At 44.8% G+C, this 25667-nt stretch overlaps 1 protein-coding gene across 5 annotated transcripts in view; it reads left to right on the top strand.

Annotated features, from left to right (window-relative positions):
* CEP170B (centrosomal protein 170B) overlaps nt 1-25667 on the top strand; it is a 115315-nt gene that overhangs the window by 64073 nt on the left and 25575 nt on the right. For 4 of the 5 annotated variants that reach the window (XM_061612301.1, XM_061612302.1, XM_061612304.1 and 1 more), the window contains exons 8-13: nt 357-833; nt 2433-3202; nt 6841-7026; nt 8598-8733; nt 13089-14843; nt 21514-21760. In XM_061612301.1, the coding sequence (XP_061468285.1) occupies nt 357-833; nt 2433-3202; nt 6841-7026; nt 8598-8733; nt 13089-14843; nt 21514-21760 (3571 nt within the window). The remainder of the gene's footprint in view (nt 1-356; nt 834-2432; nt 3203-6840; nt 7027-8597; nt 8734-13088; nt 14844-21513; nt 21761-25667) is intronic. The other variant, XM_061612305.1, reaches the window with a different exon arrangement.

Raw genomic sequence — 25667 nt, 5'->3', positions numbered from 1 at the left:
CTGAGTTGGATTGCTCTGTTTGTTGCTTGATACCCAAAGGTCTCCAAGTGGCTTTTAACAGTAATAGCAAACAAGGGAATGTTAACTATAATCCTTTTATAATTTTATGAGAAAGTGTGGTTTCACTCAAAATAGCCCTGCTCTTTGGTATTAGTATTACTGTTTTTTTGTTGTTGTCTTAGGTAATTATTATTTAGCATAAAGGGAATTGTTATTAATTGTCAAGAATGTAATCTGTTATTGTTACAAGCTGTACCTGTACTAACAAATTTTAATGCGTTAATTTTAAAAAAGAAATAGCTTTAATATTGAATTAAAAGAATAAAAAGCAAAATAATATATTTTTTACCTTGTAGAAAGAACAAAAGATATAGGTCAACATGAAGAAGAAATCAACGGAAACATCACTGGCTACAGAGATTCTCAGTGCGAGTCTGTCTATGCATTCCGAAGGGAACCTAGCTACTTTGAAATCCCAACAAAAGAATTCCAGCAACCAGTGAAATCTCCAGAGGCGCAAGTCCATGAGATTCCCACCAAAGACGTTGACACGGTGGTGCTGCCTGTTGTACAGAGCCACGCCTCTTTTACCATAGAGTTTGATGACTGCACCCCAGGTAAAATAAAGATAAAAGACCATGTCACCAAATTTTCACTCAGGCAGAGAAGGAACCTTGGCAAGGAAGCCAGTCACGTGGAAATGATCTCGGCAGAGAACAAAGTGGCTGATTGGCTGGTGCAGAATGACCCAAGTCTCATGAGACGGCAGTCCCCAGGAGATGATGTGTACAGTACCAAAAGTGATCTCCCAGTTCATGTGAGGACCCTGAAAGGTAAGCATCAGTGTTATGTGAGTTGCTAGCTATGGTCCGGAACATTAGTTTACTATATAGAAAACAACAGCAACAATAAAAATATTTGTGAGTGATGGGGCAAATTAAAGGCGTTTGGAATATGAACTTGCAAAATTTGGAAATACGTGTTATGAACAGGGCCCAAGCCTCTTTGAATTTGGCCCAGTTTGTGATGGAGTTTGGCCTACTGTCAGTTGCCTTTCCTTACTAGGGCAGGATGTGTGTGATAACAGTAGTGTAGTTGCTTTTGAATGCAAGAGAAATCTTTTAGGACTCTTCCTAACTGTATAGGGTTCATGGGATTTGTAGTGTTTTGTGGCTCCTGACAAACTTGAACTGGGAGGTATAGAAAACTACAAATCCCATGAACCTCAGAAGTAAATGTTATTTACATTTAAATAGAAGCCTGAAATACCTTTCCTGGCTTTTGTGAACCAACTCTGCCAAGAGTTTGCTGAACCCTTTGGAAGGGTAAGTCTGCATTGAAGGGAAGAGACTGGCAAGGAGGGCTGTGGGTTATCTCCTTTGTATTTGATTTAAGTTTTCTCAGAAAATCTTGGAAGCTCTTCTGGGGGACATTCCACTGACACCAAGCCTCCTTCCATCGTGGGACTCAAGGCAGTGTACGTGAGGCTTCTTTGTAGATATCCATCTAGGCCTGACATACCCAGACCTGCTTAGTTCCAGCTAGCTAGTTAGGTAGTGGACTCATGAGCTTATGTGTTTTAGACGGTACCTTGGGGCCAATTTGCTGTAAACCGCCTAGAGAGCTTCGGCTATGGGGCGGTATATAAATGTAATAAATAAATAAACGCAGAAAAAACCAAATTGTTTTCTAATGGAAGTGAGGGGAGATTACAAAGTACATAGTTAAACTATGGAATTCACACTCATGAGAAGTAGTGATGGCCACAAGACTTGGATGGTTTTAAAAGAGGATTAGACCAATTCATGGAGGATAAGGCTACCAATGGCTATTAGCCGCAGTGGCTGTGTTCTGCCTCCACTCACTGATGAGGCAGTATGCCCCTTATATGAGTTGCTGTGAATCATGAATGTGCAGAATGCTGTTGTGCTCAGGTTCTGCTTGTAGGCTTATCATTGAGGCATCTGGTTGGCCACTGTGAGAACAGAATGCTGGACTAAGGCTGCATTCACACCAGACATTTATTCCGCTATTATTCCACTTCAAACAGTCATGACTTTCCTCAAAGAATCCTGGGAAATGCAGTTTGTGAAGGGTACTGTCAGAAGACTCCTGTTCCCCTCACAGAGCTACAGTCTCAAGAGTTTTCTGGGAAGAGGAAATGGCAGCTAAACCACTATGGCAAATTGTAGCTCTGTGAGGGGAAGAGGGGTCTCCAAACAACTCTCAGCACCCTTCACAAACTACACTTCCCAGGATTCTTTGGGGGAAGCCATGATAGTTTAAAGTGGAATAATAGTGGAATAAATGTCTGGTGTGAATGTAGCCTAGATGTGCCATTGGCCTGATCTGGCAGGGCTCTTGTGATGTGCTTACACAATATCAACCACCCTCCATTCCAGGGCAGCTCTGATTGTGCATCAACCTTTCAGGTAACAGGCATGAAGATGGAACTCAGAGTGACTCTGAAGACCCAGTAGCACCCAAAGCAGAGAAAGAGACAGACGGCAAAGAGCCTCTGGCTGAGCAAGCCAGGCTCCAGCGCCAGATCCGACGTGAACCCCAGGAATTGCTCCACAACCAGCAGGCCTTTGTCATAGAGTTTTTTGATGATGACACGCCTCGGAAGAAGCGATCGCAGTCTTTCACGCACAGTGGCCAGTCCAGCCAGAATGACGTGGATCCTGTCTTGAAGGCCAAGGTTGAGAAACGCAAGATTACTGTGCCAGCTGAAAAGCCAGCTAACTCTGCACTTTCGCCCCATCCACCTGTGGTAGGGACCAAAGGGACAAGCAATTCTTTCACCACTCCGAGAGCTGGATCCTTTAAGCGGGAGAAGACGGAGGAGCGGATCAACTTATCCTCGTCATCCACATCAAGGACATCTGTAAAAAACCACGGCAGCATTGGGAGGAAGTCGAAAATCGCTCAGGATTTTGCTGCTGAGTGTTTAAGGGAGAGCTCTCAAGCTGGGAAAGCCGGTGCTGAGAAGCCACCTCCGGTGCCAGCATCACTCACCCCGCGGGTAGTAGCAGTGCCACCAGCACCCGAGACGATCCCTCTGCCAGTGGCTGCCGATCCTAAGTTGGTCAAAGCTAGGAAACACGAGGAGGAGGACAGCTTGAGCGAAACGGGCACGTACACCATTGAGACAGAGTCACAAGATAAAGAAGTAGAAGAAGCTCGAAAAATGATTGATCAGGTAAGCCCTTTGCTCTTAGGGACAAGAGGGCTTTGTGCATTTTTGTTGTTTGATAGTGTATGCCTGCTAAGTGCAACATCAGTGTAAAGGCTGCAAGGCCTGGCCTGGTGCAAGTGTAATGCTCTTTGACCTCTAACCATGGTTAACAGGTTAGGAGAGAGTCATGGGATCACACAATCCTTTCCTTGGCCCCTTTGCTCTCCTCCTTTACACCCGGTTAAATGTGATTGATGTTAACCAGGTTCTCTCTTAACCAGGCTTCAAACCCTGGCTAGTTAGCTTCCAACCCAGCTTTATGATGGAAACCCAGGTTAACGTTAAGCTTTGTGTGGCCATGGGTTGCATTCAACTAAGTCCTACTCAGAGTAGTCCCAGTGAAATTAATGAACCTAAGTTAATCATGCCTATTAACGTCAGTGGATATAGGATGAGCACTGAATACCACCCCATGTGTCAAACTTTAGAGGACAGCCCTTTATTTGGAGGTGTTTTCCATCTGAAGTGCTATCCAGGCCAAGTCATCCAGGGAAGGGCCGTAGCTCAGTGGTAGAGCATTTGCCTTGCATGTGGAAGGTCCCAAGTTCAATCATCTAAGCATCTAAGGCCCTCCTCCGGGTACCAACCCATCAGGAAGCCCGGAGGACAGTTACTCGATCTAGGGCCTTTTCTGTAGTGGCCCCCGAACTGTGGAACAGCCTCCCCGAAGAAGTACGCCTGGCGCCGACGCTTCTATCTTTTCGGCGCCAGGTTAAGACCTGGCTATGCTCCCAGGCATTTTAATGCGTTTAATGTTACAATTTTAAATCTTTTTGTTTGCTGTTTATTTATTGTGATATTTTGTATTTCTGTATTTTAATCTTTTGTACACCGCCCAGAGAGCTACTCGCTATGGGCGGTTTAAAAATGAAACAAACAAACAAACAAACAAACAAATAAATAAATAAATCCCCAACACCTCCAGGTAGGGCAGGGAGATATTCCTCTCTGTAACCCTAGAGAGCTGCTGATAGTCAGTGTAGACAATACTGAGCTTAGATGGACCAGTGGGTCTGACTCAGTATAAGGCAGCTTCCTGTGTTCCCAAGTCCCAATTACAGGTAAAGGATTATAAGAAGGCAGGGCGGGTGGAACTTGAAGTTGACCCTCAACATTGAGCACCTGGGCAGCAGACTGAGCTTCACTACTAAGGTGAGATGTATTGTATTCCTTCTTAAATAATAGTAACTATTTTGCATCTATACATATAAATCAGGACATGCAACTTTTATGCAAATATTTGTCCTCTTTTTTGTGTGATATGTATTTGGCCACCCTAATTAACTAGGGTTTAAAGTAGGTGCAGACATAACCCTCCAATGTGGTTAAGGCTATTGGGGGACGAGAAGAAGGTATTCTTGCGAAAGGGGGAACATGTGACCCTAAGACAGGCTCCTGATCTGTTAATCATGATCGTGCCAGTACTGGAACAAAATGTTGCAGCAACTAATGTCTAGTTAGTTGAAGAGCCAGTGTGGTGTCACAGAGTGTCAGACTGGGACCTGGGAGACAAGGGTCCAAATCCATGCCTGATCATGACAATGACCTTGGGCCAGTCACTGGCTCAGCCTAACCTACACTGGGAGCAGGAGAACCATGTTTGTACACCACCTTGGGCTCCTTGGAGGAAAGGTGAGATATAAATGTAATGATAAGTAATAAATAAATGGTTCTTGCAAATAACAGCAGAGGTGGTAAAGGAATGTCAAGACTGCTCCGCTTCAGCCCACAGATTTTGGGTTTGCATGACTGAATGCTTCTCTGCACAAAAATGTTATCTACCCATGGGAAGGGAGAAGGCTATATTAGAGCTGCTTTCCCTGAAAATCTAGTTTTCTCTGTGCAGGGAAGTGTGTTTGCAAATCAAAGAGAACGGGTCTAGACTGGCTTTCTCCCTAGCATGTTAGCTCTCTGAGAGACATGAAACAGATGCATTTCTTCTTTTTCTTGGCTAGGCTTGTGCAACTTGTTACCTCCCAAGCTGAATCCTCAGCCACGTATTAGTGATCCACCAGGGATTGATGAACCTTTCCTGCCTGCTTGAAATTGCATGAATAAGAGGAGGACTGTTCGTCACCTGGCAGACCACAACACGTGGTTGGTGGACAGCATTCTACTTGTTTGGTCTTAAGTAGGGCTAGTATGCCTTGCATCATTGCAGTGGCCAGTCTTGCTCTGACAATTCCTCATAGGAAAGCAGGCAGATTGTGAGTGTGGGGTGTATAAAAGTCCCATCATGCATTATTGCAATGGTGCTTTCCCATAGATTTATCCCACACATTGCAGTGATGTTTGCAAGGCTAGGAGCAATATAGTTCTAAACTGTGGTTGCCTGGACAGGAAGGGAGAGCAGCATAAGAATCCAGGGTCATCCAAAGAAGCTGAAAGGTGGGAGATTCAGTACAGACAAAAGGAAGCACTTTTCCACACAGCCTGTAATTAAACTATGGAATTCAGGCTCATACAATGTAGTGATGGCCACCAGCTTGGATGGCTTTAAAATGGGAGTCGACAAATTCATGGAGGATAAAGCCATAAGTGGCTACTAGTCAAGAATATTTTTGTTTGTTACTACACTTATATCCCACCTTTCCTTCAGGCTCAAGTGGCATACTTGGTTTTCTCTCTTTCCATTTTATCCTCACAACAACCCTGTGAGGAAGATTAGGCTGAGAAATTGGAGGCAGTATGCTTCTAAATACCAGTTGCTGGGAATCTCACAGGGGGAGAGTGTGGTTTGATTCAGGTCCTGCTTGCATGCTTCCCACGGGCATCTGTCTGGCCACTGTGATTGCAGGATGCTGGACTAGATGGGTCATTGGCCTGATCCAGCAGGCTTTTCTTACGTCCTTAGAGACTGTGACTGGCCCAGGTTCATCCACTGAACATCATAGCTAAGGCAGGATTTGAACTCTGGTCTCCCAGGTCCTAGTCAGACACTCTAACCACTATCCATTTATTTACCCATTGCTGGGTTAGCCAGTGGGAGAGGGCTGTTGTGCTCATTCCCTTCTTGTGGGCTTCTTAGAGGCCTCTGGTTGGCTACTGTAAGAACAGAATAGTGGACTAGATAGGCCTTTGGTCTGATCCAGCAGGGCTTTTCATATGTTCTTAACAGTTGGGTGAGAAAGACCCGCCCATTGTGCCTCATCTGCATGCTTCCCAGCTCTTACATGGCAGTATGGAAGAAGGTAAGGAAAGTTGCTCTTGGGGTGCTGTGGTCACACATGAAGCAACCCTGAGGGACTGGCCAAGTCAGAGATTGTAGACAGAGGAATCTGATGAACTATATAGTTAAACTATGGAATTTGCTCCCACAAGAGGCACTGAAGGCCACCAGCTTAGATAGCTTTAATAGAGGATTTATGGAGGATAAAACTATGCTTTACCTCCCCAGTCAGAGGCATTATGCTTCTGAATACCAGTTGCTGGAAACCGCAGGAGGGGACAGTGTCCTTGTGCTCAGCTGTTGCTTGTGTGCGAGAACAGAATGGTGGACTAGATGGGCCGTTGGCCAGATCCAATGGGCTCTTCTTATGTTCATGAATTCAGAATTCATTGTTTTATTTTAAGCCTCCTCCTCCGTCTCTTGGGTTCATCAGGTTTTTGGTGTTTTGGAGTCTCCTGAATTTTCCAGAATTTCTTCAGCCTTCAGGCCCATCATAAAAGGTGAAACGGAAGAACTGGGGCCCCATCATTTGATTGGTGAAAACGGCTCAAGCCCAAAGGTGACTATGATGCAGGTCATTGCTTCCAAAGTGGCCAGTGGGCATCATGCAGAGACGCAGGTAAGATGAAAGTGTGAAGGCCAGGTTTTGCTTTTACTGTACCCTGGTATACCTGCATGTCTATTTTCAGCTATCATGGCTGCAAATATTTTATTTATTATTTATTTAACAAAATTTATATACTGCCTACTCAAAGAAAAGACTTCTAAGCAATAAAAATGGTCATTAAAATGCCAAGTTACATAAAAAATTAAAATATAAAATAATTTCATTAGAGATGAAAGTGTCTCAGCAAGGCTTTGCTAATAACCATCAGTGTGTGTTATAAAGTGCTTTGAAAACAAAGCGCTGCACAGTAAATAATGTTAAAGCCCTGCCTGCAGGCTTGCAATCTCATGGAACTATAAATCTTGCTAAATTGCCCAAGGCAGATTGGTGATTGCATAGTACCCTTTACAGAGAGATCAGGGAGCAAGACTTCAGTGGCTTTCATATTTTGTTACTCTTCCCTGTGTCTTGCAGCAGCAGAATAAATTGTGTAAAATAGGCAAATACTTTTGCATAATTTATGCGGGTAGCAGAATTCAACTCTTTCCTGGGCCCAGATGGAGCGAAGTGCATGCAGCCCTGTTTGTAAACCTTGATATTTTGAAGCTGCAAACTATGCTCACTTGACTTCTTTTCAGTGCCTGCCTACCTAGACATGTAATTTTATTCTTCATATTTGCTTTTAAACTACTGATTTTATTTATATTTTGATAATTTCATGACGATTTTTAATGCTTGGGGTTTTTTTTGGCATTTTCAGTGCCTATTGTCCAGGGTGGCAAGGTAGTAAATCTTGTCAAATAAATTAAAAACTTGGTTGAATTCAAATGGAATTTAAGTTTTGAGTAGATGCATAACGTGTGTTTCTCTGAGCAACTACAGGCATTGTGGGTTATATCCAATTGTATACTGCCCTGGGATCTCTTTGGGTGAAGGGTGATTTAGTTTAAAAAAAAAAAATAAAAAATAAGCAGATCAATAAATAGTGCCCCTCTGGTAAAAGAAGGCTTGTGGATGCAGTTCTGCTCATGGATTTTATATAGGCATAGCAGGTTTTTTTTTTAAAAGCTAGCCATAACTATCTACTGGGCTAAGTTAAAGGTACTGGTTTTGGTGTATAAAGCCCTTATGTAGCTTGTGATCAGGATACCTGGAAGATTGCTTCATCCCTTACGTACCCAATCAATCACTACCTTCTGCAGGAGGTGGCTTCTTGAAGATACAGTTCTGCACAGTATAGACCTTCAGTGTGATGGCACTTACCCTCTGGAATCCTCTCCCATTAAATATTAGATAGGCGTAGTTTCTGTTGTCTTTTCAGCACCTACTGAAGACCTTCCTCTTCCAAAAAGCCTTTTGAGTTGAGATATTTCCCAGTCTGTGTCTGTACTGGAATTGTTTTTAGATGCTTTTTGATATTTTAATTGTTTTATCGTTTGTGTGCTTGCTGCCCTGGACTCCTTTGGGAGGAAAGGTGGGATATTAATTTAATCAGCAACAATGCAAATAGTGCACAGTATGATGAGAGTTTGGTGGCAATAATGTTTTAACAGCATGGGTTTTCCCTCTTCATTTATTTGCAGTTACCATCACCATCTCAAGGTGGTCAAAAATGGGTGTCGAGATGGGCGAGCCTTGCAGATAGCTATACAGACTCAGGACCTGCTCCTGGAGTCGGGGATGCCAATCTGCAGGGCCCCCTCTCTCAGGGTGGCACAGGTAAGTACAGCACCCAGTGTAATTCTCGCATTGCCAAAGGACTTTCTCTAGTGATTTATGTTTAAGGCCAATGTTCCATTTGTACACCACTAAAAGAGATGGTTACTTTTCCAGAAAATGTGCCTTCATATGTGTGCGTGTGGGAGGAATACCACCAGCTATATAGTGTTTAGCAAGCAAGATCATATCTGTGACAAACTGAATCTCCAAGCATCATGCGTAGCATAGTGGCACATGGGGTGGGGCAGAGCTGCCCTCCTGATACAGGCATCACTGCTGCTCACCTGGAATAGGTGGGGCAGGATGGTATAGAGGTCGGGGCCATGAGGGAGTATCGGCAGAAGCACCGCCAGTGCACCTGCATGACCCTGACCTCCTTGTCACTGCCCTGTCCCAATCCCCATCCAGATCAGCAGCAGTGATGTTAAGTGAAAAGTTACTTTTTTGAACTACAACTCCCATCAGCCCCAGCCAGCATGTGCTGGCTGGGGCTGATGGGAGTTGTAGTTCAAAAAAAGTAACTTTTCCAAGCTCTGATGTTAACATCGGAGGATGGCTCCACAGCTCTGACCCACTACCCGTGCAGCTGCCTGATACATAGTATATCCTGGATTCGTCTTGTGGCAGGAAGTTAATAAAAAAAAGAGAAGTTTGTTTTTTCCCATATATATGCCTCAAATGAAGTTATCATTGGATGCTATTTAACTTCGGGTACTTTTAAAGGAATTCATTTAAGTCTAAGATTGAATTAGGAAGAGGTTTTCTTTGCTTTTTAACAACGCCTGAAAAACATCCCCCTCCCCTCCAAATTTGAATAGTTTCTACTCTGGGAGGAAACAGAAAGCCAGCAGAGGATCAAATGTGGTTCTCTAACAGCTTTTCAGTGTTTGGGGGTTTTATTCGTGCAAAAATGCACAGCTGGTTCGGGTTACTCCAGGGAATCCAGAGTGCATTTTCCCAATACTCAGAACATAATATTCTGTTGCTGTAAAAATAGTGGCTGAAATCCAGACGGGCAGAGCAATCTAACTCAGGGAAAGCCGGCATAAGTGGTATTGGAGCAAGAGATGCTGGCATAAGGTTCCACCACATCCAGTTGCCATTAGCAGCCTCTGGGTTGGCTGAACACTGACTCAGCCAGGAGCTACGCACAGGGACCAGAAAGTAAAAGCCTGCACTCCCAAATACTCCTACGGGGGAGGAAGCCCTCTCCATTGACTTCTATTGTATTTATTTTCTTTTTCCTGGCATAACTTTTGCCTGAAGTGGAACCTGCAGGAGGGCTCCAAACACAAGTTGGATGTGGCCTAAGTCCCCTCAACCCTCATCTGACATGCCACAGGAACACCCCGGCTTCACTTATGCCAGTCTGTTGAGTTGCCTGAGTCCCGGCTGAGCTGGGCTGAGGGACCTACGCCAGTGTAGTCTGGTTGAGCTGGGTCCTAGCCAGCTCAGCTGGACATCTGCCACATCCAACTCCCCTCAGTCCAACTTAAATGCGAGTTAGATTGCACCCTAAATTAATTGATCTTGAGCCCCATTGAAATCACTGTGTCTTAAGTAATGCGTAACTTTGATTCCAAAGAGTCTTAAGTTCTTTTAACTTACTCTGTACTCAAACCATTGCATTTTTACCTTCCCAGTTAATGTGTCTGTGTGTAAAATAAATATTTATTTATCTTGTATGCTGTTTTATATTTCAAGAGACCTCAAAGCGATTTACTTTCAACAAAAATCAAATAAATTCTGCATTTGATACAGCTGCTAATAATAACAGCAATAATAACAAAATCCATACTTTTAAGAAACATAATTGAGCAATATATCTCTAAGCAATGTACATAAGTGAAATGAAAAAACCCCAGTTATATACAAAACAAAAATAAAGGAAAATGCACCCATAAAATATAACATACTTGCAATATATATATATAAATTTTTACATACATATTACAAAAAAGCATTCTCACATCTAACAATGAATTCAGGAAACATACTGTTAATTATCTTGCATTGTATGGTTTTGTTAGAAATCTAGATTAAAAGCTTGATATAATTTGGACTAAGATGAGGTAGCCAGTAAGGCGTCCACCAGGTCTTGTGGACTACAATTTCCATCATTCTGGCCATTAGCCTTGCTGGCTGGGGCTGGTGGGAGCTGCAGTTCACAACATCTGGAGCATACCATGTGGGCTACCCCTGTTACAGAATATCCAGTAGATTCTTTGCAGTGCCTCCCCACTCCACTCTTTCTCCTTATCAAGGCAATTTGGGCTCAGGTTGCCTGTGATGGCATTTAATGACAACAGCTTATCTCTTCCCTTATGCCCTTCCACCACTCAGCATCTGGATTACGCGTTGAAGTTTTAAAAATTTGGGTAAGATTTTGTTACATTTCCTTCCGAGTGCTCCCTTGCTAATATTATAGGAGCATGGAGATTGCTAATGAAACTTCCTTGGGGTGGGGAAAAGTGCTGAACACCAGGTAGGCTACTTCCTCGCTTGAGTGCCACAGCAGTATCCTGCCTTTCTGTAACTATTTTATATTTGCTTTACCCTGTGTGTGTGTGTGTGAAGTCTGTTAGTTCTCCTTTTGAAAATGCGTTGGGAAGGCTGGGTACCCTTCCCGCCCCCTCAGCTTCAGCAGTAAGGCTCTCCACCTTCCTGCATTAAACAGAGCAGTGGTGATGAACCTTCAGCCTGGAGGTCAGGCTATAGCCCCTCACCGGCCCTTCTTTGCTTCCTCCTGGCATGTGTTTTTGCCTGGCTAGAATGTGTCATTGAACCCTGATAATACTTCTTGCTTGCCTGAATGGAGGATAGAGAGGGATAGAAATTAGCCTACTGCAAAAAAATAATATTTCCATTGTTGCTCTGCCCACTTTTGCTTCTGGCCCCAGAAGGGAATTTTGTTTTATTTTATTACTGCATTTATATCCTGCCTCCCCTCCAAGAAGCTCAAGTTGGCATGCATGGTTCTCCCCTTCTCCATTTTATCCTCACAACAACCCTGTGAGGTAGGGTTAGGCTGAGAGGCAATGACTGGTCCAATGTCGTCCAGTGAGCTTCATGGCCAAGTGGGGATTTGAACCCATAGTCCAGCGCTCTAACCACTACACCACACTGGCCAAGGGATTGTGACCCTCACACTGAAAAAGGTTCATGATCCCTGATATAGGAAGAACATATTTTCACTAATTGTACAGCTTATGTCATATGCTGAAGACGCACCTTTTTACCCTGGCTTTTGACAGCTGAGATATAAGTTTAGGACCTACCTTTTGTTCTCTGTTCTAAATTGTACTTTTGGTGTTGAATTAAGTGTTGGTCTTTTTTATTTTTAAATTGTATCACTGTTTTTTTAATTGTACCATTGCCCTAGGACCTTTTGGTGAAGGGCAGGTGAGAAAATCCTATAAACGACTAAAATACTGTCAACCGCACAGGACTAGGGTTAGAACAGCATTAACTGTTTGCATGCCTTTTCAGTTAGAGATCAGCTGAGAGAGGATACTGGAGATGGTCACAGCAAGAAAGGTCTTTCCTTCTTTCTAAGTGTGACTTCAAGGTCCTTTCCAGTAGGCAGGGAGCCTGCAGAGTTCAGACTGCCAGGACCAGGCTCAGTGGTGGCGGGTGCCAATCAGGACTGGTAGGGCTAATAGCAGGAGACCAAAGGTAGGTGGAGCCAGAGCCAATGACAGGCAGAGCAACTAATTCTAGTTTTGAGTCCATCCTCCTCCCTGCTGAGTTCTACAGTTGCAACACTGAGATTAAGGAGGAAGCTGACAACTAGGGACACCCCTGGACTGGGTGTAAGAAAGAAGTCAGGCAGGTGAGGACTGGCTGGGAGGTGGCTGAAGCTGATAATGGACCATGCTTTTCATATAGAAATGTAACATGCAGCCCCGCTCTTAAGACCTAAATATCACACTGCAGTGCAGCAGGCATAAAGTATTATTTAACAAAATTTATATACCGCTTGATTGTAATAAAAAATTCTAAGCAGTTTACAAAAAATAAAAACAAAAAATTAAAATTATCAATAAAACACCAGTAAAAACAGGTATTTAAAAACATTCCAAAGATAATGAAAACCAACAATAGGCTAAAAAGATGTGTTTTAATCTCAGCTTCATGTCTGGATGAACAAAACAAAAATGTTTTAAGTATATGCCAAAAAGAGTACAGCAAGATGTGCCTGCTTGATGTCAATAGGCAGGGAGTTCCATAGTGTAGACGCTGCTACACTAAAAGATCAACTTTAGTGAGGAATGATATTGTGTGGGACCTGTAACAGTGCCAGTTTCACTTCCTGTTTTTGTTGACTTCAGAAAATGTCTTTTAATCACCCTTAGAAAAGGACTCCAGTACTAGAGTGGGAGAATCAGAGAGCTCCATGCGGACGAGGCGTCTTCTTCCTCAGCTCCCTGCGGGTGACAAACCTGAAAGTCCACCAACTATTTTAATTTGTCCAGAGTCCTATCTTGATGTTTCCCAAAGGAACGCTGCCAACAACCACAGGGCAGAAATGTATGTGGATCCTCCTAGCCAATTGTTGGTTCAAGAAGATTTGGATCCTGACAGCCTTAGTGATGCCAGCAAATCTGATGACGGTTTTGGCTTGGAAAAAGCCAGGAAATGCCAAAACAGCACCAAAATGTCTGAGCAGAACCAGGCCAGGGCTGAAAATGCAAAGTCCAAAAGCCATCAGCAGAGTGTGCCGAGGCTTTCAGGTATGAGAGCTTCAGGTGATCCTCTGTCAACATCTTTCTATATTGGCGATGAGGAAGAGGAGGCTGGAGTTCCTTCGAAACTTCCTTCAAGCACTTCTTCTCAAGCTGACAAAGAAGAGGCGCTTTTCAATTGTGGAAAGCCGACTGTCAAAGGGGTCAATAATAGCTATGTTAGCTCCAATGGGAAAATGGTGATTTCACTGCACCAGGGGCTTCCACTCTCAGAACAAGAAGCCGTGGCCACAAAAGAAATTTCTTTTGTTCGGCAGGAAAGCTTTACCAAAGAGAAATCGAGCAGCAACGTTCCTCAAAATAGGTTACCGCATATCTCGAGTCACCCTCTGCTCAGAGATCTTGATGCTGCGCGATCAAATCGTATGGACTATAATCCGGACACCCATCTCCTCCTTAAAGACACTGAAACTGCTCTGGCAGCACTGGAAGCCAAAATACTCTGCCAAAGCAACCAGCTTGACACTCTAGAGAATTCCCCGGAACAGTTAGAAGACTCTTTATCTGGCGATTCTGACGTGGACACAGCCAGCACTGTCAGCTTGGTAAGTGGCAAAAACTTGCCGAGCCACCTGCCAAAGCATAAACCTGTGGCAGCCTTGCAAAAAGAGAAATCTTCCACACCATCTGTCCAAAATCAGAGCGTTCAACCGAGTGCCCGTGAAAGGCTTTCAGAGAAACAGAAAACGCTTCCCCTTGAGGCTGGGAACAAAGGTGAAAATTCAAAGCGATTCCAAGTTAAATGTAGCGCAGGGACCAGTGGGTCACTGGACTATACTGACGATGAGCGGAGTAGTAGCCTCCCATATGTGCCAGTGAGTGAAATAACCTCCTCAGATCAAGAGCAGTGCACCTCGAGGCCTATCTCCAGGAAGAAGCCTTTCTCGCAGTCCACCAAAGAAGAACATAGCAAAGTGACACCAACTGTGCAAAAGATCCAACAGGTTCTCACTAGGTCAAATAGTTTATCTACTCCAAGGCCGACAAGAGCGTCAAAACTTCGTCGGGCCCGATTGGGGGATACCTCAGATAACGAGAGTGCTGATACAGAGAAAACGACATCTCATCACGAAGGAACGGCAGCACCTTCCAAGCAGCCTGTGGAGACCAAGAAGCTGTCGAGGCTCGACATCCTTGCCATGCCGAGGAAACGGGCGGGATCTTTCACTGTGCCAAGTGACTCTGAGAGTGCACCAGCCAGACCGACATTCTCCGGGCGCAGCGCAGAGTCGTATTATTCCACCCGAAAGCCACCCGTGTCAGAAGCCAGAAATGCCGCTAGAAAAACGGCAGCGGCAGGGGCTGCTTCGAAGCAACCTTTTAGCAGGACACGTTCCAGCAGTGTCAAATACGCCACTTCTTCTAGTGAGTAATTGTGTACTTGGACTCTCCATACTTTGCCATAGCTCAGTGGTAGAACATCTGTGTTGCATGTGGAAAGTCCTAGGTTCAATCCCCAGCATTTTCAGGTAGGGCTGGGGAAAGAACTCCTGCCTGAAATCCTGGAGAGCTGCTGTTTTGACAGTACTGAGCTAGATGGACCAAGGATTTGGCATAAGGGAGCTTCCTGTGTCCCTGCGCTTGCAGTTAGGATTTGTAGAATTTCCCATCAAAAACCTCCAAGTTGACTAAGGAAATAATTTGGAAGGAAATCAGTAACCTCTTGCAACAGATTAGAGCTCTCTATTATTTTTATATCAAGTTCTTAGATTTTTATATTAATATTAACACCAAGAGAATCCCTTCCTCCCTTGGCTTATATCTCTTGAATGATATCAGCGTCTGGTAATCTCCAGCATACCCTGCTTGTTAGCTTTTTGAGACATCTGGCGGGCTGCTGAGAAAACGTTGAATTTGATGGGAGTTTGGTTTGTTCCTATAAGGGAATTTTTACATTCCCTCAATGCCCTTGCTTTGAATTGCTCTGTGACTTCTGAATATGCAGTAGCTGCTGTGCTTACATCAGACTTGCCTTGTTGCCTCTGGTGAGTAAGGATCTTCTCCAGGCAACCACACAGGGAAACTTTGCTGAATGGGAAGAAAGTTATATATGTATTTATTTTTTTAAAAAACTCTCCACCCACCAGTGTGCTAATAAATCACCAACATTGATTAGGTTAGTAAAATATTTGTGGATCTGCACTTTTGTGGACTTTTTAAAAGGCTGTCTTCAGGGGAATTTGTCCTCTGTGTACAGTCAGATCTGCACAGAAGAAATTTTGTATAAGTTCATGCTTCTTGTCAGCCACTTGGAAGATGCATGAGTCACCCTGTGGTAATTCCCCACCCTTCTGCATTGAACACGGGGAAATTGCACATAGGCCATTTGTAGAGCAATGCACATGTGGAGGGAGAGATACTGGGCTAGGGCAGGACTGGGGAACCACTGGCCCTCCAGATGTTGCTGGACTATAGCTCTCATCATCCCTGACCATTGGCCATGCTGACTGGGGTTGATGGGAGTTGGAGTCCAACACCATTTGGAGGGCCACAGGTTCCCCTTCCCTGGTCTAGGGTCACCCTATGGCACATTCTGCTATCTTTTTTCCAAGGGCTAATTCCTCTTAGGTTTTATATAGCGCAAACGCAAACTGATGAGAGTGCAGGAGGTTGCTGTGGCCTGATGCGCCCCTAGAGGAAGAGCTCAGATTACGCATTTCTTTTGCACTAAGAGTAGCCACTGCTTATTACTCAATCACATTTAAGATATTTGCCGCTCAAATGATTTAAAATGTCTGATGACACTGTGATTTAATGGCACTATAGGAGTGATAGCCAGATGGGGATTACGGTGCACTTTATTGGCACTGCAGAGCTGGAGTGGTTTGGTCTACATGACTTCCCTCATGGAAGCCTGTGACTCACCGTTTGGTGACATTGCTGAGCCTTAGTTGCTGAGAGACTCTCCATCCAATGTATCCTTGTCCAATTTTGTTTCAAATGAATTGGTTTTGCCTGCCATTGCTTTGCAGCAACAGCTAACCAGTTTTAGAGTCAAATTAACACTGGGAGTTCTTATCCATCAGGATATGTGATTAACACGACTAACATACTAATTCCTTTGTAGGGGTTGTGGACCTTGGGCTTAATCTGCTAGGACTGTACTTACCTGAGTGACATACAGGCCTGGTTCACACGTAACACTAAGCCAAGCTGTGTCATCGGGTGTAGGCCAATTGGGCTTGGCTTGGCAAAAACGTCCTTGCCGACCAAATGGGGAGGCCTGGCAGGCCAAATTTGGACCCCTTCTTGGAGGTCCCCCATCTCTGACTTAGCAAGTATGTGCAGGCTCTTGGAGAGGTGATTGCTATTGCTTGGCTCCTTCCTGGTTGTCCTGGTGCTGTGCTATGGTTTGCCTTGGCATGTCATCTGAACTCAGGCTTGTGGTTTAGCTCTCTCAAGATTAACTATGAGCTGCCACTAAGGTTTGTCCTATGGTTTATGGCTTGTGGTTTGTCTGGGAGCGCTAAACAATGAGTCTGGTTCAGCCGACACAGCAAAGCCGCAGAATGACCAAGGAGAAGAAATTTATTTATTTATTTATTTATTTATTATTTAATTTATATCCTGCCCTTCCTCCCAGCAGGAGCCCAATGTCCACACTCTCCTCTCCCAGAGCCCGGGAGTGCTAAGCCATGGTTTGGCTCAGTGTGATGTGCAAACCAGACCATAGTGTTTCAGCTTTCAGCCTCTACCAACAATGTACACAATATCTACCCTCTTGTGGAATAAATGAATAAAAGTGAAAAGTCAGCATGGATATATTTGAACACAGTTCTATTGCTGCAAAATCAGGTGATTTTTTTGGAGTTCTTGCTGTCTAATCAAACACAGTAGCTTTGAAGCTGAATTTTTTTTTTTATATAGCCTGGGAAACAAAATGAATGGTTTCTGTCCTTTGACTAGCCGTAACCAGGAACATCTGTTTAGGGCGTGAAAGGGTGTTGCCTTTAAGCTATATGCAGCAAAATACAACATGTAAATACTGTAGGGCAAACCCAGAGATCTCATGGAAATAATTAGGACTATCTGTGCCATGAATATAATGTGAGCAATCACAAATGGAGCTGCCCTTCTGGTTGAAGTTTTCTCTGTCACTTGCGGTGCTTGTTTACACAGTCGGTAATCCCAAGGCCATTAATGCCCATTAATTTGTTAACTGGTCTTAATGTGTGTACAAACTGAAAGTAAGGAAAGATCCTCTGGAATAATTAGGTCTCTGAATTTGTCACTGTTCTATCTTGAGGTAAATAACCACATAATACTATGTATTATTAATACATAATAGTTAATGAAAATAACCGCTACATCATGACTTAGCGTGGCTGTTGCCTTGGATATTCAGAGACGTGATGGTTCAGGGACAGGGCCACAGCTCAACTGGAGAGCATCTGCTTTGTGTGCGGAAGGGCCCAGGTTCAATCCCCAGCATCTTCAGGAAAGGCTAAGAAAGACCCCTTGTCTTCTGAAGCTCTGGAGAGGTCTGCCAGTCAGAGTAGACAATACTAGATGGACCCATGGTCTGACTTGCTAGAAGGCAGCTTCCTGTGCTTTACAGTAGCCTCACCCATGAGCGGTATCCAATCCCCTTCTGCTTATGCAACAGAACCTTCCTCCTTCCTTTCCCACACCCTCCCCAGTTCTGCTCTGGAGGGTTAGGGGAGCCCCAAGAGTAGGTTTAGGAGGCACACGGAGGAAGGGGGGGAAGTTCTGTTGCGCAAGCAGAATTCCTTGTGCTAACAGAAGAATTAGCACTAGTTTGGATATGACCAGATGTTGTAGGCTACCTCAGCCAGCTTTGTTGTGGTTTGGATTTCTTACCAGCCCTTCACCAAAAGGTCCCCAAGCGGGTTGGAGCAATAGAAAAAAATACCACATTAAATCAGGGATCATGAGATGCCATCAGGGATAATGGGAATTGTACCCCAAAGGATGCAAAGGGCACCAAGCTGAGGAAGGCTGTTTTAGAGTATAAGCCAGCTAGCCTTGAGTGGTATGGGATGCTCCATAGCAAGTGGGGTGTGTGTGTGTGTCCTGATTGCTCAGACTTTTTGAACTTTGGCCTAAGTCATAAGGACACAAGAAGAGCCTGCTGGATCAGGCCAGTGGCCCGTCTAGTCCAGCATCCTGTTCTCACAGTGGCCAGCCAGATGTCTATGGGAGGCCTGCAAGCAAGACCTGAGCACAGCAGCACTCTCCCCTCTTGCAGTTTCCAGCAACTGATATTTGGAAGCATAGAATCATAGAATAGTAGAGTTGGAAGGGGCCTATAAGGCCATCAAGTCCAACCCCCTGCTCAATGCAGGAATCCAAATCAAAGCATTCCCGACAGATGGCTGTCCAGCTGCCTCTTGAATGCCTCCAGTGTCGGAGAGCCCACTACCTCTCTAGGTCATTGGTTCCATTGTCGTATGGCTCTAACAGTTAGGAAGTTTTTCCTAATGTTCAGTCAAAATCTGGCTTCCTGCAACTTGAGCCCATTATTCCGTGTCCTGCACTCTGGGACGATCGAGAAGAGATCCCGGCCCTCCTCTATGTGACAACCTTTCATGTACTTGAAGAGTGCTATCATATCTCCATAGAGCATATGGCCTCTATGGAGGAAGAGCACAGCCATCATGGCTAGTAGCCATTGATAGCCTGCATTCATTCCTCCATGAATCTGTCTAATCTTCTTGTAAAGCCATCCAAGTTGAGGTAGGTAACCTGTGGGGTAGGGCCATAGTTCAGTAGCAGAGCATCTGCTTTGCAGACAGAAGGTCCCACGTTCAATCCCTGGTATCTCCAGGTAGGTCTGGAAATGTCCCCTGCCTGAAACTCTGGAGAGAGGCACTGCCAGTCAGTGCAGACAGTGCTGAGCGAGAGAGACCCAATGGTCTGATTCAGTATAAGGCAGGTTCCTATTCACTTACATTCTTACTCATCCTCATCTGGTATTGGGAGGAAAGTATACCTGGCTCTGTCTGATACCCTCCCCTCTTCAATTTTTCTTGTACTCACCAATCTTGAATCACTAAATTAAGGTTAACAACACTGAAGTAGACCCCTCTTTGAATAGCCTGGAGTTTTCCTGAGCGTGTAAACAAGCCAACTACTTTTGCTATCCATCTCAGACTTAACCTGTATGGGATTGAAGCCTTCTGAATTGATACTTTGCTGAGGAAGGACACGTGGAAGTCTAACCTGCTTAATCGTTTGTCCTGGGGGCCTTCTGTGCATGAGTAAATTCACATGAAATTCACATGAAGTGCCTTCCACATAGGAAAGTTCAAACATGTGGAAAAGGCCGTAGCAGACAATGAGTCATATATATTTTGTTGTCCAAAAAATTGTGTCAGTCTCATCTGTTATGACTAGTGAATTTGTGGAAATAGCGGGCAGGTACAAATGGCCATTTGACCATACATTTCATCACACATCTGCATCTCATCGGTGGTAAAATTCTCTGTAGTACTTGACAGGATGATAGAAACAGCCCATGACAGCTGCTCAAACTACAACACGGGGAGCTCTCTCGCTCTGATTGTCATGTGGTTGCCTGTATCCTTGTTCCCTTTGTCGGAAGTGGGGCAAGAGCAACTCCTGTTTTGTTCCTTTGTTTGTGCTCCAGAAGGGAGATAGAGCTAGGGTCCTCCAGATGGATAGGCTTGTTTACCTTTACCTGTGATGCCCTGACTGACTTCCTTCTGTTGCTAGAGTGTTACATCTTTAGGGAAGCTTACCTGCCCCTCCTCCTTCCACCCTTTCCATTCCTTTGTCCTCCGACTGTCCGGGAGAGTGGAGACATCCCTTTGTCTCTGCTCTTTCCAAACCATGAGGCTAACCCCTACACCTGGGCGTTATGCCTCCAATTTAGTTAGTTAGTTAGAACTAGGTTTGCTTTTCTATCTACAATGTATTTCTATAAATAAAGTAGCTTTTCTTATTTTACTAAATCTCCAGTCTCAGTGATGCTGATGCAGGGTAAAAGCCTGCTTTCTTAGGCAAAACGCACGCACACGCTGGCACACTCGCATTTCAACATCTGCTGTTACTCTGCTGCTGTTGTGTTGCTTTAGACGAAATTAAGCACACAAATTACACACAGTGCAACACCCTTGTCATGTGTTAGATGCATAAAAATTGAATGAATGAATGTGACGGGGGCTGCACTGTAGACACCATCCCCAGTATCATCTATCCGCTTGGCTTCCCCACACAAATGCCTGCACATCAGGAAGAGATCTGAAGGGGGAGCCAGCTGACCTCTTATAGGCTCCTCCATGCAATTCAGACAGGCACATGCAGCTGGGGCAGGTCAAGTAGCACGGTCCCGCTCATGCTCCTGTTAATGTAGGGTTGGGGCACTGGATCTGGATGGCAGGCCTGGTGGTTATTTCCCCCATGCATTAGCAGCCTATGGAGCTGCATTGGTAGCCTTGCATTGCTGTCCCTGCCGGCAGTTGCAGAGAGGAGGAGGGACAAGGCAGCGGGAAGCTTGATGCGGTGCAGGCACAGTGTCAGGTGCATAGTTGGCTTTGCTGCTGCACCGCACCATGCCAAGCTCTCTGCTGCCTTGCCCCTCCCTCTTAGTAACTGGCAGGGACATGTCATGTTGGAAAGCCGGCAGAGCAATGCAGCCCTTCCTGTGCAGCCCTACTTGCCGCTATTGCCCCCACGGATCAAGTATGACAAGTGGGTGGCTAGACCTGGTGGGCCTCATTAGGCCTGTGGGCTGGAGGTTTCCCATCCTTGCCTACAATGAAAATGTTGCCACACGTTGGGTGCAGATGCGAGATCAGTGATACGGTAAAAGGGACATTTGTATTCACCCACATTTTTTCTTTTAAAAGCAAGCTGTTCAATTTTTATTTCTTCAAAGGTTCTTTCCACTTGGTGATGTGCACAGGAGTTTCCCTCCCTTTCCTCCTTGGGCTGTTTTTGCATTCGCATTTTGTTCCTTACCCCTTTGAAGCAAGTCTGAAAGTCTTCTCTCTGCTTCTCTCCTTCCTATTCTTCTTCCCCCTCCATCTGAAACCAATTCATTTTGTATAAGCTTCAAGGCGGCGGCAGCAGGGCTCAGACTATACTTCCACTTCCGAGGAGGAGTATGGCTCAAACCACAGCTCCCCTAAACACAAACGCTCCCATACCTCAACAGCCACTCAGACGCCCAGGACCCGAGGCTCCGGGTTGAATAAGCAGAAGCACAGCAACAGCAGAGAAACGGAGGACGAAGACTGTGAGGAGCACGACCCCTACAACTTCGTTGCGCAGACGGCAGAGATTGCAGAAATTGCCAGGTGAGAGAGGGCCTGGTGGCATCTGGAGCAATGGACCAAGCCGTTGGTGATGAGGGTGGGTCAGGGGAATGAATGAAAAGAGATAGTTGTGTGGCGTCGCCCAACATTGAAAGAGCCGGCGTGGGGGAGAATGGAGCTGGGGCTGTTACGCACAAAAACAGGAGTTTTTTCCCCCCCAGTGGTGCACCATCTTTCCTGCCAGTCACCTCACAGGTTGGCTGCAACTGAGCGTAGCTTTGCACATTATTAGAAGTTTAAAAAAAAACGTCCAGTGCAAATGCAATTGTGTCTTTCTACCTCGGTTGCTTCTTCAAACCCACAGAGCTGTGTTGAGATACAGTGGAGCAACTTGTGGGAGAGACTCTTATGTGCATTCTGAAACAGCATCTGGGATAGGCCAGTAGTGTTTATCTAAAGGGCACACTCATGTTCAGCATATTGGGGCAGGGGAGGAGCAGGTGGGACTGTGGCCATTAAACAGCATCAGACCACCCAACAGCATGTTGTAAAAGACACATGGGAGTGCATACACCCTTACTGCAGAGATAGGGATCCCTGGCTCCCAGGCCAAATTTGACCCACAGGGTCTCCACATCTGGTCTCTTCCCTGCCCCCCTTTCTTTGCCTACTTTCCCCACTTCTGGGCTGTAATCGCTAAGCAGTGGGAGGCAGGATTGCCCCAAGTTGTTCAGCTGGTTGGAGATTGCATCTCAGCAGTGGAAAGGAGGGTGGTTGAGTCTCATTTCCAGGATGCACATCACTCTTTTCCTCCATTGGTAGCTCCCTCTGTTTCTGTGCTGTGATTTGAGAAAGGGAGCCCTTTTCACCATATACAGCACGAAAGTCAATTAAGGTAGGGGTGTGTGACAGAGAGAAAGAGAGAGAGATGATAACAATAACAAGTGCTAGTTGCTTTCTATCCAAAGGTCTCAAAGTAACTTACAATGCTGTTAAAAACACAAATATATTATACCATAAAAGAAAAACACCCCCCTCTATAGCCACAGGAAGCTTTGGCAGAAGACTAATAACAAACAATGTCATCGTAGTGTATCAAAGCCTGGGAAAAAAGATAAGTTTTTACTTGGCACCGTAAAGACGCCAAAGGTGTTACGGGGCAGGCCTTGCTGTGGAGTGCATTCCACAGATGGGGACCCTCAACTGAAAATGCCCTCATCACTTCCTTGAGATAGATAGGTGTGTGTGCTTTGACCCTCACTTTTGGTTTTGACTCTGCCCTTCATTGATATGGCGGTAACCATAGTTTCCTGGTTCAGATGAACTGGGAAACGATGGGTAATTAGAGGCTTGGTTGCTCATGCTGCAAAGGGAGAAATGAACAGTTTGTGTGCTTCAGCAAGAAGGCTTCTTCAGGTCTCTGCTTACTGTACAAACCACTCCAAAGAGTGGCACCTTAAGGACTAAAAGATTTACTGTAGCATAAGCTTCAATATAAGGTGACTCAGTAAGGCAGCCTCCTGTACCAATATATAAGGTTGTTGTAAGGCTTACTGAGATAATGTTAATATCTCAGAGCACTATAATAATGCTAACTATTACTATTAGGGTTTTCCTTTAAAAATAATATGCATCAAAAGTCTTTGAAGCCTCCTGGGATGGTTCTGTTGTGAACTGGCAATCGGCTTATTCTGCTAGGGTGGTGACATTGTATTCTTGGTAGTGGCACAGCTGGATGTTTAAGGGATGGCAGCTCTTTAGGAACTTAAGGATTAGACAGAGTCTGGCATTCTATAAATACTTTCAGCTTCAGAAGCCAGCTCATGCCTTACAGTGTTCCTAGATCTCCTGCATCCACATCCAACCTTACATTTTTGAAAAGCTTTTCCATTTAAGAATGCTGCATGCTGAAAGCTTAAAGCCATTTTGCATCCCACACAGTTGTGTACAATCAAAGTAGAAACAGCAGTGTTGCTTCCTAGAAGAAATCCATGTTATCATGAGCCCTTCCAAGATTGCAAAAGCTAAAGCTGGATGCTTGCCAGGGATCCATCTGGCGTCAGGGGCAGAAAGCACTCTGTTGGATTTTGCAAGAAGGCTGCCCCATAATTGCAGTCTTTGCCTCCCGCCTCTGCTGTGGCTTCTGAATTAACAGGGAGGCACAGTCTAGAATAGCAAGTGAGAGTTCAAAGAGAAAATTCCCCCCCTTGTTTATGCAGGGCTTAATCACGTAATTGAGGCATTAGGAGAAACTACTTCAGCCCCAGACAAACCTAGCTGCTCAATTAGTTATGCAGCTCTAAATATTACTTCGTTCAGTTCACTTGTGCCTTTTTGTTTCCAAGGAAACAGCTGAAAGATATTTTGGTAACCTTGCATGTCTCTGCAGAATCTTGGTCACTGTGTGTAGGGCTGCAGCCTCTAATAATTTAGCTGGTAGATTAACCAACTAAAGGTTTAGTTGATTAATTTGCTGGGGGTCTAGTTTTGCCGATGAGAACAAATTTTCATCTGAAAATTAAGAACACGCTTTTTAATTGTTAAGGGTATTTTGTTTCTGCTGTGTCACACTCATCAAAATTTTTAAAAAGGAAATGTTTAAAGATGGCCTTCTAATGATGGGTTTTGTTTATAAGATTGTAAGTTATCTCACCTCCTTTAGTATCTCAAGAAGGCACCACTTTCAGGTTTTGGAAATGCAAATTTATTTGCATGTCATTGATTAGTTAATCAGTTGGTTAGAAAAAAATGCTAATAAACTAAAAATCATTTTAATTTATTGATGGTTCTCACAAAAAAATGTCCACTGTTTTGGCAAACCTAACCTGCAGACATCAGTGTTTGTTTTTTAGACAGAACATTGTAAACAAAATGATTCAGGCTTCATTATTTTATTTATTTCATTTTTAAATTGCTTCGCATGAAATGTCCCGAAATGATTTAACAATAAAAACATTAGCAATAAAAGCATTTATAAAAACAATTTCAAGTCCAATGAAGATAAAGACTGGAATAAAAAAAATCTTTACATAAATGGCTTGTTGAGGAGAAAAAGGTCTTCAGTAGGTGCTGAAAAGACAATAGAGATGGTGCCTGTCTGATATGTAACAAGTGGAAGTACCAAAGGGGAGGTGCTGCACAAGGTAAATACAATCTCATTAAGGTTGCGTTTACATACTGAGCCCTATCTAACTGCTGTGGCAGATAGGGCCAGCGCCAGGCATGACTGGTCCCTTGGGCACCAGCCTGCCCTGGGCCCGCAGCTGCTCAAGGTCGAACACCCCCACCCGATACAGGTGGCACAAGGCTTAAATAAGCCCACCTGTCCCACCTATCTGTCATGTCAGCGTACACACGCCATACGCTGCGTGCACATGCCTACCATCACCCAAGATGGCGGCAGGGGCATCAACCCCTTAGGGATGCCCCTGCTGCCATCTTGGTTGATGGCAGACCTGCGCAGACAGCGCGTGGGACTTTCACATTGAGACAACAAGTAGGTGGGGCAGGCAGGCTTATTTAAGTCCCATGCCGCCTGTAGGGAGCTCTTGATTTGCGATCCACGGCAGTGTCATGTTGCTGAGTCCTACAACCCGAAACTGCTGCAGATAACCAAGCAGAAGCTTCATCGTCTCACCCTAAGGAGGGCCTTGGCCCTGGTGACACATCTGATGATCAGTTCATCACAGCAGGTGTGGTGGGGGGGCAGGTAACAGGACTTGCACAGGGGACAGGTGGAAATGCTGGAGAGCTGATACCTATCAGTACACAGTACTGGGCTAGATTTTTTACTCTGTGTAAGGCAGCTTCCTGTGTATTTGCCTGTGTCTGGTGTCTGGGCTGGGGGGTTCTTCCCTCAACTCGTGTTGGCTCTTAGGTTACATGTATTGTTTTTTCAAGCAACCAAGTTCTATGCAGATCTCACCATAAAGAGACCAAATAAAAGTAA

Source organism: Rhineura floridana, chromosome 2 (genome assembly GCF_030035675.1).
Source record: "Rhineura floridana isolate rRhiFlo1 chromosome 2, rRhiFlo1.hap2, whole genome shotgun sequence".
NCBI lineage: Eukaryota > Metazoa > Chordata > Lepidosauria > Squamata > Rhineuridae > Rhineura > Rhineura floridana.
The sequence above is the reverse complement of the archived record's forward strand: the minus strand, read 5'-3'. Positions and strand labels throughout refer to the sequence as shown.